Source organism: Carassius gibelio, chromosome B10 (genome assembly GCF_023724105.1).
Source record: "Carassius gibelio isolate Cgi1373 ecotype wild population from Czech Republic chromosome B10, carGib1.2-hapl.c, whole genome shotgun sequence".
NCBI lineage: Eukaryota > Metazoa > Chordata > Actinopteri > Cypriniformes > Cyprinidae > Carassius > Carassius gibelio.
In genome coordinates, this window is record NC_068405.1 from 20233117 (window position 1) to 20247532 (window position 14416).

A 14416-nucleotide genomic window follows, 5' to 3' on the forward strand; every position below is an offset into this window, starting at 1 on the left:
CATAAAACATTATTTACCCCGTTTATATCTGCAAGGTGCTCATTACACATTTTCCCTGTGTGTTAACATCAGTAATTATGTTAGTCGAATGTCTGACTTGACTCTTGTTAATGTATTTTCCCCCACCCCCAAACATATGATTCGAAAATCAGTCGAATATCGGCAAGATTCGAAAATTCTGATTCGACTATGAAAATTATTAGTCAGGGACACCCCTATAATTACTACTATAAAATTAAAATACATTTCTTTAAAATTTTAAGAAAGGCTATTAATAATCTTTCATTGCACAAAAGTATTATAACATGATGAAAGGCTCCTATGCGGAGCGGCACAAAGCGCTTATGTGCTTATGTGCATTCAGTGCACAGAATGATGCTCTTGAAGCAAAACGGAATCACAGCACATAGCGCTCTGTATAGAAAAATTCGAAGCACATAGGGAAGATAATTTTGATGTATAGTGAATTATATGTGTGATAGTTTATTGAGCCTTTTCTTTTAACAGTTTTACATTTCAGTTACTGTGCGCATGAAGAGCAATTCATAATGCTCTCTACTCCATGATCTAAAAGACACCCAGTAGAATGTAGCATTAACATGCTTTAAAAACAGCTCTAATGAGACTCCATATATACTCTATACTCCAGCAATATAAAGTCCTTTTTTGCAAAACCACTTATCTTTATAAAGATCAAGTATTATAATATTAACATTAAATCGTCTTGGCGAGAGTTTTATCGTCTTGACTGTTGTAAACGAATGCGACACGCAGATTAAATACTGAATGGAAGATAACAGAAAGCCACAGTGGAGAGAAGAGTTTACTTGTGAACGGCTTAAATGTTCATCTGTACTTCACATTGAACTATAGAATGCTCTCAGAACACCTGAAATATAGTGCAAGGAAATTTTATGTTGCTTTATAATGATTTTGTGCATTTCATGGCGCTTAACAATAACACAGAATAGTATATATACGCACAATATTGGATTTAGATCGGTCTCGTCTGAACGATGCACTGATTCAACAGAAAATGCAAGTATCGGAGCGATACCGATAGTGAATATCGGATCGGCGCACTCCTAATTAAAACATTTCAAATAATCCTTCCTTTGAACCTTCTATTATTCAGTCCTGGGGGAAATGTATCATGGTTTCCAAAAAAAATAAATAATAATAATATTAAGCTGCAACAACTGTTTTCTTCATGGATATTAAGAACCAATATTATCAATTGAGCAACAACAATAGAATAAATGATAATAATTGAGCACCAATCGGCATATTAGAATGCTTTCTGGAGGATCATGTGACACTGAAAACCGGAATAATGGCTGCTGAAAATTCAGCTTTGCATCACAGAAATAAATTGCATTTTTAAATATATTCAAATAGAAAACAGTTATTTTGAATTGTAATGTTACTTTACAATATTCTTGCTTCTACTTTATTTTCGATCAAATTACGGCAGTATTGGTGAGCACTTTTTTTTCTTCAAAATCATTAAAAAAGTCTTAATTATCCCCACGTAATGAGCCATTTTATCATCACACATTTTTGTGGGCCAAGAAGAAAAGCGTTTGTAATATTTCTGTTGCATGCTACATTAATCTGCCACCTGTTTCTGTACCTGGAGTAGCTGCTCACTTCGCTCATCTCACATTGATCTAAGGCACGGGAATGTTGGAAGAATAACAATAAAGTAATCTTGTTTCCTTCGGCTTTTGACCAATTTCACCATACCGTTGGAGGCTTATGACACGCAATTTCTAAACACCTCTGAAGCGCAGTGGTAAAGTAGTCCTTTGACAACAAGACAACAGAGCTGATTGCCTCTCGCACAAAAGGCTCCTCCATTTCTCCCTCTGTCTGTCTCTCTCTCTCTCTCTCTCTCTCTCTGTCTTTCTCTCTGGAGGTGGTAAGGATGCTAGAGGGCCGTTTTTTTAATGAGCTGTAGCATCAGCAGCACTCGGGCATAAATTGCTGACACTGTTTACTGCAGGCGTTTTGCTCCTCTCAGCTGACCCTTTAGCTTCCACAGCCACAGTTAAATAAAGCTGCTTCTGCTCCTCCACAGGTAAGATATTCAGAAAGCACCTAAATCCACCTCATAAAATCCAGATTAGTTCACAGAGATGATTCGTTTAGGATGAGCATTAAACACAAGTGGAAATTGGCTATATTTTAAAGCTGACCATGTTTACTTTTACGGTAAATGTTTCTCGTTTTATTGTGTCGAATTCATAACCACTCATTATTATTATTCATATATATGTATTTTATTGTGTGTTAATATATGTAGGCATACATATGGTATCCCCCCTCTGGTTTGTTCATATATAAATATATATAAATATATACATAACACTTCAGAGGTTTGGGTTCGGTAGGATTTTTTTTTATTGTTATTATTTTTCATCTTTTTGAACAGGGTTTCTTTTGCTGACGAAATGTGTATTTATTTTATGAAAAATAATTTACAAATACAAATATCATGAAATACCATTAGAATTTAAAATAACTGTTTTCCATTTTAGTATTTTATTCCTGTGATGGCAAAAATTATTTTTTTTAGCAGCCATTACTCCTGTCTTCAGTGTCACATGATTGAGAAAATATTTTTATCATAAAAACACATCTTACTGATCCTGATGAAACTTATCAGCAGATTTACGTTTATTGAATATAATTAATTAATAGTTCATATATAAAATAACTCTGCTCTTACTGCGCATAATTCATCATCGCCGATTATTCTAGTTATTAATATTATTCTGTTTTTTTTTATTAATTAACTTGTAAAAATATAATCGATTCATTATTATTTTTTTTTTTTTTCACTATTTAGCCAAAAAAAAATAATAATAATAAAAGAGAAGAAAGTTGATTGGCTGTGCTCTATGGGAACAGAGCCATTTCACTTTTACAAGGCTTCTTGAAATGATTCCCAGGCAAATCAATTTCATGCAAACTAGATGTTGCATTATTACTCTGAGCTCGAGTCCTTACCAGATAAACAGTTGTTGTTGTTTTTTTTTAGGTAGCTTTTATGGTAGGTTTCAAAAGGGCAGTAATACAATAAACCCGATCAATCTTACATGTTGATCTTGTAAATAACTTCCCCGTCATCTTGCTCTCGCTTTCATTCTCGCTTGGTTTCTTTTCTCTGAGAGCATTCAATGCCCTGCCTCCATGCTGTTTTTCTCTCCCTTTGTTACGCTCAGAATTGACGTCTTCTGGGAGTGATATTTAAATCTGTGTCCAGGAAACGGAACCGCAGGAATCCAATAACAAAATTCATTTGTCTAGATTTGACTTGGGGTGCTTTGCCCACTGTGAGGGGATGCGCCAAGCCTCTGAATGTAATGATTGGATTTATTTATCTATTTGTGGCTCTCATTAGAGGTGTCCATGGATCCTAGAGCCCCTGCTGTGGATATTGGTCTGCTTTCATGAAGCACAACTGCTGGGTCTCATAAACAAAAGATGCTGTGATGCCTTGGATGGAGATGGTGAAGTGTATTTATAATTTTGCATCTGTTTGTCCAATGAAGATGATTTTCAGAATGTGCATAAAACGCCCTTAGATTCGGCCAGTCAAAAGTCACAGTCAAAAAGCAATGAATATCTTGCAAGTGACAGACCGTTGACATGTATGTAGACTTGCCTTTCAAACAGTTAAAGAATGATGTGAATAACCACACATCTTTACAAATATCCTTAAGACAAACTTTCCCTAACTTTTTGATTAGTCTGAGTCCAACACAAAAGCTCTGAAGGCAGCGCCGTTCATTAGTTGTGATTTTCTTTGCACTATGTGGGAGAGTCTGGGCAACATCTTTGTAAAATGTTCGCATATTCAGACAGGTTGGCGGTGAAAGAGCTTTCTAAACACTGCCACTTTTGGAAGTTATTGCAGATGCATAATATTTACGTTCCCACTCCTCCCTTATGTAAACTTTTAATGAAGTTTGCTAGTTTTCATAAACTTTGCATGTATTTATTACTTTGACGCTGGAGGACTGTCTGTGACATTTCATCATTGTGCACTGTCAGTTTCATAACTATTTGAAATGCCATGTCAACCCTGAAGATCACTCTGAATGTGTGAATTGCAGGCTGCATTCTTCTTTTGGCTCTCACTCCATCGTTCATTGAAGTGATAGTTCATATAAATGCAGACTTTACCTACTCTCCATCATTTACACTATGTTTTTACTGTTTCTGTGGAACAGAACAGGACATTTTTAGCAGAATGTTTACACTGCTCTTTTCAATACAGTGAAAGTGAATGAGACAGACGTGGTAGAGCTCTGTCAAAATATCACCATGAAAGCAGTCAATACGAGCTTCAGATAAACACAAATGAGGTTTGACAGCTTGTGGTAGAAGGAAATAAGTTTTGAATGATGACTTTTGATGAAATTTCTGTTTGACTTTAGAAGCCTTGTCATTTCTGGAGTTTGAAAAAAAGGGGAGATTTTAGTAGAAATTAGAAATTGGTAGAAATTTATTACGGGCAGATGTGTAGGTTGGAGGGAGTGAATGAACAGCGCTCTCTTCCTCTCTCAATACCCGTGGCTGACCTGCCTTTGAGCAAGGCACTGAACCCCCAGTTGCTCCCTGGGCTCTGGATATATAGCTGCCCACTGCTCCAGGTGTGTGTTCACGGTGTGTTCACATCTCACTGCTGTGTGTGTGCGCACTTGGATGGGTTAAATGCAGAGCACCAATTCTGAGTATGGGTTACTGTACTTGGTAAATGTCACAACTTTAAAAAAGGTAAAAAAAAAAAAAGTTGCCGGCTATTGGTTAGAGAGTTTGACTCCTAACCCTAAGGTTATGGGTTCGAGTCTCGGGCCGGCAATACCACGACTGAGGTGCCCTGCTCCCCGGGTGCCGCAGCATAAAAGGCTGCCCACTGCTCCGGGTGTGTGTTCACTGCTGTGTGTGTGCACTTTGGATGAGTTAAATGCAGGGCACGAATTCTGAGTATGGGTCACAATACTTGGCTGTATGTCACGTCACTGAAAGATCATATGATTCAAAGAATTCCTCATACGTATATTCAATAAGTGGAAAAAAATATATATATATATTGGTTTCACTCACAAACTATAGTGAGTATTATGTCAAAACCTTCAACAGATGAAAAAATTAAGCACAAATGCTAAAAATAATAGCAATTATTTTGCCTTTCATAAGTGCCATTAAACTACAATTGTTGAAAGAAGTCATCTAGGACGACATTTTTGTGATCAAAAATAAAGTAAAAAGAGTAATGTTGCAAAATGTTATTACACTTTAAATATATATATTTTTTTAATTCATATATTTAAAATGCTTTTTATTTCTGTGACGACAAAGCTGGATTTTCTTTAGTCTTCAGTGTCACAAGATCCTTCAGAAATCATTCTAATATGCTGATTTGCTGTTCAAGAAACACTCATCATAATCAATGTTGAAAACGGTTGTGCTTAATTAATATATATATATATATATATATATATATATATATATATATATATATATATTGTCACGGGAGGAGCACAAGACAGACACAGTGGGCGTGGCGTCAGGCCTCGGAGAGGCTTTTATTAACAGAAATCATAAAACAAAGGGAATAAAAGTGGCCAAAGGGAGAAAGTGTCCAAAATAACAGGGAATCTGGTGTCCTCGTCGTGCTGCGGGATTTGTGTAGGTCGGGCAGTGTTCATCAAGGAAGGGTCCAGGTAAGGGGCGGAGTCCGGCGGCCGCACGCGCTCCCCTCCTTGGTCCGGGGCGCGAGGGGCGGCGGCTTCCTCTAGCGGCCACATCTCTCTCGTCGGCCGCGGCGCTGGTAGGGGATGGACGGCCCGGCATCCTGGCCCGTCGGCCGTGTATACGGGTGCGGTTCCCATCCGGATCGCGGGTCCGGCAGCTCACGTCTTGGTGGCGCGGGAGTCCCTCAACGCACCCTTCCTGGACCCACGAGGACACCAGTGTGCATGCACGGGGAAGAGACCGGTCTCCTGAGGAGAGGCGCGTTGGGCTTTTAAACAGCGGCGGTAATGAGGCTCCACTTCCTTCAGGTGTGCCCCATCACACGCCGCCAGCCCTGACTCGTCCAGCGCCCCTCCTCTCACACACCCACTCCAGTCGGGAGCCTGGTGAAGGGCGGCGATTTAGGACGGGGTGCCGGTGACAATCAGGGAGGAGGCAGCTGACTCGTCACATTCCCCCTCCCAAGCGACATCCCCGTCCCCAGGGCGCCACCCACACGGGAGTGCTACCATCCTCAACCAGGCTCCAAACGGTCGGAGTGGGCGGGGCTTCCTCTCCGGGCGGTCCTCCCTCTCGCAGCGCACCAGAACAGGGACAGAGAAACCGGGTTTTAGTGACAGCCTCAACCAACCACCGGGCAAAATGACAATGGAAAAGTCACTTACCCCTTGTGTGGCTGGGAGGCTGTCCCCAGTTTTCCTCCGTCCCAGTCTGGGTTCTCACGAACGTTTGCAAGCGAGAGGGAGTGACGTCACCAGACGTTTCCCAACTGCGCTGTCTAGGCTCCGCCTGCCCGCATTCTCCACCAGTGTCACGGGAGGAGCACAAGACAGACACAGTGGGCGTGGCGTCAGGCCTCGGAGAGGCTTTTATTAACAGAAATCATAAAACAAAGGGAATAAAAGTGGCCAAAGGGAGAAAGTGTCCAAAATAACAGGGAATCTGGTGTCCTCGTCGTGCTGCGGGATTTGTGTAGGTCGGGCAGTGTTCATCAAGGAAGGGTCCAGGTAAGGGGCGGAGTCCGGCGGCCGCACGCGCTCCCCTCCTTGGTCCGGGGCGCGAGGGGCGGCGGCTTCCTCTAGCGGCCACATCTCTCTCGTCGGCCGCGGCGCTGGTAGGGGATGGACGGCCCGGCATCCTGGCCCGTCGGCCGTGTATACGGGTGCGGTTCCCATCCGGATCGCGGGTCCGGCAGCTCACGTCTTGGTGGCGCGGGAGTCCCTCAACGCACCCTTCCTGGACCCACGAGGACACCAGTGTGCATGCACGGGGAAGAGACCGGTCTCCTGAGGAGAGGCGCGTTGGGCTTTTAAACAGCGGCGGTAATGAGGCTCCACTTCCTTCAGGTGTGCCCCATCACACGCCGCCAGCCCTGACTCGTCCAGCGCCCCTCCTCTCACACACCCACTCCAGTCGGGAGCCTGGTGAAGGGCGGCGATTTAGGACGGGGTGCCGGTGACAATCAGGGAGGAGGCAGCTGACTCGTCACAATATATATATATATATATATATATATATATATATATATATATATATATATATTAGAAACTTTGTTGAATAGAAAGTTCTGCAGAAGAGGATTAGGTCCAAGGAATAATGAAAATGTTGAGAATAAACTCATTCAATTTAGAGAATTAAGTGATAGTTTCTTGACAAAAACACATACAATTTTGAGAAGAAAAAAAGTTGAAATAAAATGTTGAGAATAAACTCATTATATTTTGAGAATAAAGTCCTGTTTTGAGAAAAAATTTTTTAGATTTTGAGAAAAAAAGTCTAAATAAAATAAGAATAAACTCATTACTCAAACTCGAGCACTGATCTTGCATTATAATGACTTTAAGATTATTTTATTTATTTTCAAATGACACGTAACTGAGAACTCCATTAAGTCTGCTGCGCTATAAACACCATTTGATAGCTTCAACATGGGTAGGCAAACAAAAGAAGTAAGTTTTAATGCTGAGCCTTAATGTTTTTTCTTTCTTTAACAGAACTTAGATCAAGCGTGCGAATTGGTGTTATCCTTAAACAGCAAAATTAAACAGCAGCGTACAGAGAGCAAAAATATGCTTGGCGCCATCCCGCAGAAATCCTGCCACATCTGTGGAAGGCCAAGCGCTATTTATGAAAGATGCACCCCGCAGAGCTGCACTTTATTGAATTTAAGACAAAAATCGACCAAAGTGGTCTCGGGAGATGCGCAGGGCTCCTCCGTTTCTCTGATGTGTCAACTGTTTTCACATTAAAAGACCAAGAAAGGTGACTGTTGAAAGGACGAGATGTTTATTTCTCTGAGAATCTTCTGTGAATATATTCTCAGAGAAATACATATTCGCGTTCTATTGACGCTCTTATCCGCTTCCCCCCCGAATGGGAAAAAATAACTCAGTCTGTCTCACTCTGCAATTTAATGAGAAAGGTAACACGTTCTTTTCACCTCCCGTATTGAAGACTGCTTACCTTCAGGGCACTTTTTCATTTGCACCTCATTCTATTAGACACCGGAGCACCACTGAGCCTGTCATCCACCACTGGTGCGGTTCGTCGCAGGGAACGTTATTTGGCCTGCTAAGCTGAGTTTCCGCGAGTGAGAGCAGAGTTTGAGGAGCTTCGAGCTGATTTATGCTGCAGATGCTGCAGTCTTGTGGATCTCAGCAGTGTCATGTTCAGCTTTCCTAACTGTGAGGCACCTAGTCGTACTTCTGTGTGTCGCTGAACTTTATTAAGGATTCCAGTGTCATAAAGTTGAAATTTATAGATTTATTCTTCAAAGTGAGTTTTGGGAGTTGGAGTAGATTTACTAGAGTCATAATAACGATCCTCAAGTAAAAGGCAGTTTTTTTGTACATCCTCTGGCAGGGGCAGCCAGCTCTGACAAATTGTATTTGATGATTTATAATTGTGACCTCCCTTGTTCATTCTTTCTCTCTCTCTTTCTCTGTTTTAGGAAGCTCTGTTGTGTTTATCCAGCAGCCTCATGACCTGGTGGTTGTGGCCGGGCAGCCTGTGACCCTGCCATGCTCCATTACTGGATATCATGGCATGGTGCTGTGGGTCAAAGATGGTCTTGCTCTGGGGGTCAACCGAGACATGTCAGGTAAGGTTTCGGATCCTAACCTGTGGTGAAATAACTCGGCCTCTCGTGGCTTGTTGCTGTTTATCAGTTGCTTGCATATACGCTTGATCACATGTGAAAAGTTGGTTGATTGCATAATTGCAGTTGATTTATAATGGAACATAATTACATAATTGCAATTTATGTGTACAAGTATAAGAAAGTATAATCAATGTAAACCGTTACAAATCTTTTCTCATGCTCTCTCATTGAAGAACAAAACCTTGGCCTTCAGATTTTACAAGAGATGACTTGAATCATATAGAGCTTGATATGAAAATAATGTCTGTAATGAAGTAAAATATAAAACTCTGTTTAACTTTAAATAATTAATTTGCTCTACAATTCCAAACGTTTTTTTTTTTTTTTTTTTTTTTTTAAGTCTTATATTCTCGTCAAGATTTTCATTTATGTAACATTAAAGTATGGAGCCCCGCACATGACATGCAAGAAAAAGTAAATAAATCATGCACGTAATTTACTAATTCATTCCCTCGATGTACTAAAACGTGCACACGATTACTATTTCATTCCCTTGATTTGCTAAATCATGCGCACAATTTACTAATTAATTATATTTATAAATCATGTACACAATTTAGAAAATCGAGGAAACAAATTAGTAAATCATGTGCACAATTTATGAATCCAGGGAACGAAATAGTAAATTGTTCACATGATTGAACCTACTATTTTTTTTTCTGCATGCCTTATGTGAGGCTCCGAACTAAAGCCATAAAAAACTAAAATTTATAAAAATAACCAAAACACAGCACATTTGCTAAAACTTAAACGATATAATAATAAAAACTAATTCAAAATATTAATAAAAAATATAATTGTGTCTCAGTTCTAAAAATAATATTGGCTTGCATTTATGTGATCAAAAATGCAATGAAAAAGGTAATATTGTAGTTTTTAGGACATAGCAAAAAAATAATCTAATAAAATCTGTCATGACACGGAAAGCTGGGATACTGGTTATATTTGCTACTTACCAAAATTTTATACTTGGAAAAATAGGAAAATGGTTCCTGTATATCAATAACCTAATATTCTTTTTTTAATAAATAATTTTTAAATAATTTTTAGTTACTCAAAAGCCACATGCACAGAAGAATGTACCTTTTATTTGACTGGAACAACTACAAGGTTGGAAGGGAAGCACAAGAGTCAGTTGGTTACACAGTACTCATTTTAAGTGTGTTAAATAGTAATACAGTGAACCCATCGAACATAGGGTGACCGCGCGTGTGCGCACAGCGTTTGAAGCCCAATTCATGCGTCCCACTAATTGAGACTGTGTCATGCATAATCAATGCTTGCTCTAAAAAAGTTGGCGCTCTATATCCTCGATCCCCAGGCAGCCAAACAAACATTACTAGACAGTTCAGCACGCTACTGTTGCCACACCCACCCCTCAGTTGAACTACTGACTAGGTTGTTATCAAATTTTTCCATTGTTGTCATGACAGCGCACGCACGTGCATACCAGACACACTGGGAAGGAACTTTTAGATGCACGCTTTCCAATTCAAAAAAATGGAGAAAGTGAGGCACCGCCATCATCAATTAAAAAAGAGAAGGTGTGTCCTGTTTCAAACTGTTTTTTTTTTGGTTGCACTTTATTTTACAGTACGTGTACTTCCATGTACTTATAGTGTACTTACAGTGTATTTATCTAAGAAAGTTCTGGTAATACAAGGTTACTACATGGGGTAGGGTTAGGTTTAGGGGTAGGTTCAGGGTTAGTACCTAGTTATTACATAGTTATTGTAATAAATATAATAAGTACATAGTATGTACATGAGGAACAGGACTGTAAAATAAAGTGCTACCTTTTTTTTTCATGCCTTACTAACATGCAAGTTCACCATCCTTTCTCCCCCTTCTCGTTCCGTGAACCTCTGGAGTTGTGAGTTTAGTCTTTTTTTAGCTGTTCCTGTGGTGTTGAGCAACTACAATTCATTTTAATCCTATAATTTTATATTATCATTTATTTAAAGTGAATAAATTGTAAAGAAAAATAAATAAAATTAAATAGCTAAAGTAAATCGTAAGCGGAAGTGCATCTGTCAATTTTGTCGTGAGCATACATCAGCAATTACACATGTTTAGGGGAATAGGGCATCATTAATATACCATGTATGGTGGTACAGTATGTGCTAGTAATGGGTAAACCACTATCAGTGAGTCTGCCAATGGGGTGGGGGCACCACCGCGCAAGGCATTGTCCCACAGTGTCCCTCAGAAACATACCCCTTGTCCCCCCTTGGGCTTATTAGCAGGTGGTCGCCCTAAACGAACATGAAAGTATCAAAATGTGTACATAATAAACTTTTGTATTAAAAAATTAGCGTACGACCACGTTTATTTCCAGCATGATTTTTAAAATTGGCATTCATACGTAAAGCACTTGCTCTGCTTTGCAGTGTAAATTACAGTCAGGCTGAAACCAAAGTCAAGACATTTGCTGCTCAAAACACCTGCGTGTCTCTGCCAGATCTGTTTGTATCATTACAGAGACGCTGAATGCCTAAGACATTTCTTTTCTCCAGTAAGACACTATAATACAAGGACAACAGCCCATTCTGTCAGTTTGTGAATGCTTCCCCTGACATTTTCTTACCTAGCAGCCTTGCAGCTTTTTTTTTTCCCACCACTAACTTTTCCTGATTGTTGTGAAGGTTTTTCTGTTTGTTTCAGAAAGTGCCTGTCAAAAGTTCTGTCAGACTCAGCAAAGCAACAGTCGAGAATTAATTGCATTTCTATCATTAATTAAGGCAAGCACTTCATCATCCGCAGAACCCCAGAGAGACGTGCCGCAAGTGCAGCTGTTTTACATTCACACAACGAGGTTTACAAATTAATTTCTGGGAATGGATTGAAATGTTTTTTGAAAGCTTCTCATTTATGCAAGGACAACCTTTAGGTTTAGGTTTGCTAAATCAGTTTAGTAAATCACAAACAAATCAGATATGATTACCCGACTCGCTTTCTTCACTACGCCACATTTATTGACTGTTTTATTTGCAATGGACTGTCAGATTAAAATGCAAAATGTCGAACAAACTTTGGTCTCAATCAAATTCACTGCACATTCGTCCCTTAAGCTTCAATTTGCTGAAAGTCGCTTCCAAATTTGCTTCAGCTTGCTTGAAGTTGAACTTATTAGCCCTTTGAAATATTTATTGTGCAACGAAGCATAATTTGTTTGATTTATTTCCAAATCTAACCTAAAGGATAGCATTGAGATCCTATTTAGCTAACGTTACACATACTTGCTGGATCAAGAGGTCATTATTGCTAACAATAGTTGCTGATTGCGTTCACTTACGCACTTCAAGAAACGACCAATTAATATCTGAAGATGAGGCCTCATATTGTTCTCTCGTGAAGTGCGATTCTAAACTACAAACCAAGAAAGGATTTCCATTTTGGGCGGTGGTTTCTCCAGAAGTTAGTGATTTTTAGCCGTGGCCCCAGGCAGCGTTTAGTCATGGACGGAGCTCTTTAATTGAGCCTCTCAGGGCTTGAATTTCCTTTCCACTGCGTCTTTTCTTTCTCTGAGCGTTTAGAAGTGTCCAGGGACTCCTGGATATCATTGTACCATAGTATAATCGACTTAACCGACACATGCAACTGGACAAAGTCTCGCTTCAAATTGGATGTGAAAATGTCACTTACTAAAGTGAAAACTTATCTAGAGCGCCGACATAAACGGATATCAGTGTGTTCAAAGCTGCCCTGAGCCTACTGATTGTTCCAAATGTGAACAATTTGCGTATTTTTACAAGTTGCATCAGGTTTTTCTAAAAATCCATCTCGTGTTTTATCACCTGCAGTTTCACACCGATGAAATGACAGACCCTACGATCGATATGACATAGATATCTATATCTTTTCAGGCCTCGTGTCCTCAAAGCTTGAGAAGTTACAGATTTTGTGTCAGCGAGGCTGAAGCTAGCATAACCCTTGATTAGGATGCCCGTCCGTGTATCTCTCCCCCTTCAGCTTTCACATTCGCTCGCTCCGAGCTTTGATCTGCCTCCTTCCAGCCAAGTTTCAAGCGTGCTTCCATCCATTGGAGTGTCAGTGAGATGCCCACAGTGTGATAAATTCATGTCCCAGCTCTCTATCGCAGCTGCTATTGATCCGACATGAAGTCGAATCCATTTCGTAGGATTCATTACCTTTAATAGGGTCATTTCACATTGTTTCTTCTAATTGACAGCCATTGTCTGAAGCCGTCCAGTCAAGCATATTGGGGAATTCATCAGAGTTTATTGAGGCGCCTGTATGCCTCAATAATCCCTAATGAAAACAGCTCTTAAATAAAAGGCAAAAGAAGATCCAGTGGCAGGAAACCTGAAGGCAGTAATGACACTATCGATTCCTAATACGGGGCTTATTACCAGATAGCAGAGGACAGCCAAACACTCTTTAATATAAAGGATCACCAGGGTTTCAGAGACATGCCATGATAACTCTTTAGAAGATCATGTTCAGATTTAAACGTGCTCCAGGCTGCGATTTGTTTTGTGATATGAGCAGATTAACTAAAAATGAGACATCTGTCTTGAGTAGAGCATCATGTAGCAATTTTGCTGTTCCAAGTTTTTTTTCAAGCTACAAAGGATTCCGTTCATCATTTATTAAAGATATCATATTTTATATTTTACCTTGAAGGCCACATTTTGTATTCTTTTTATTTCAGCAATTTTATATGCATTTATTTTTCATAATTGCCATTTAAGCTTTTGGGGACAGTACAGTTTTTTTTTTTTTCTTACGAAGGCTGATCAAAAAAATCCAGTAATATTGTGAAATTTTATTACAATTTAACCAACCCAGGCTCATTGGAAATACGTGCCTCTAAATACATTTCTGCAACACTATTATTACGTACTGTACCTTATTGCACGTTTTGAATCAGTTTTAAAATGAAGTCCAGTGAGTGGTGCTAAAACATGGGTTCAATACATTTTTTTTCCATTGATATGCATGTATTGCTGCGTTTTTATTAACGTTGCTTCAGGTATGTATTGCGGTGGTTCATAATTCAAATATACGGAGAATGTCACTAAAAGAAAATGCTTTATCATGTTGGAAATATCCCCTAAACTAAGCCCAACAAGAAACCCACCCGATAGTATTAACAAATGCAAATGGTATAAAAACTGATATGTTTGAACTGTTTTGTGGAACTGTAGTTCACAGGATTCGTACCTGAGCTCTTCACCTCTCAAGTTGAACTTCATACTGCGTGAGCTATTATACTATATATTTAAACCTAACATATGAAGCTGGATCTGTGACACTGCTGTTTAAAAGTATCAGTTTTCAAATGTCTGCAGTGATTTGTATGTTTTGCAGAAATGTATTTAGAGGTTCTTATTTCCAATTAGCCCATGTTGTTTTTTGCTGATTTGCTGCTCAAAAAATATTTCTTATTATTATCAATGTTGAAAAGTTGTGCTCCTATTAATTTTTTTTATTCAGAATTTTTAAATGAATAGAATGTTCAAATGA

At 39.4% G+C, this 14416-nt stretch overlaps 1 protein-coding gene across 2 annotated transcripts in view; it reads left to right on the forward strand.

Moving 5' to 3' along the window:
* kirrel3a (kirre like nephrin family adhesion molecule 3a) overlaps positions 1–14416 on the forward strand; it is a 144403-nt gene that overhangs the window by 81744 nt on the left and 48243 nt on the right. For both annotated transcript variants that reach the window (XM_052567391.1, XM_052567392.1), the window contains exon 2: positions 8717–8866. In XM_052567391.1, the coding sequence (XP_052423351.1) occupies positions 8717–8866 (150 nt within the window). The remainder of the gene's footprint in view (positions 1–8716; positions 8867–14416) is intronic.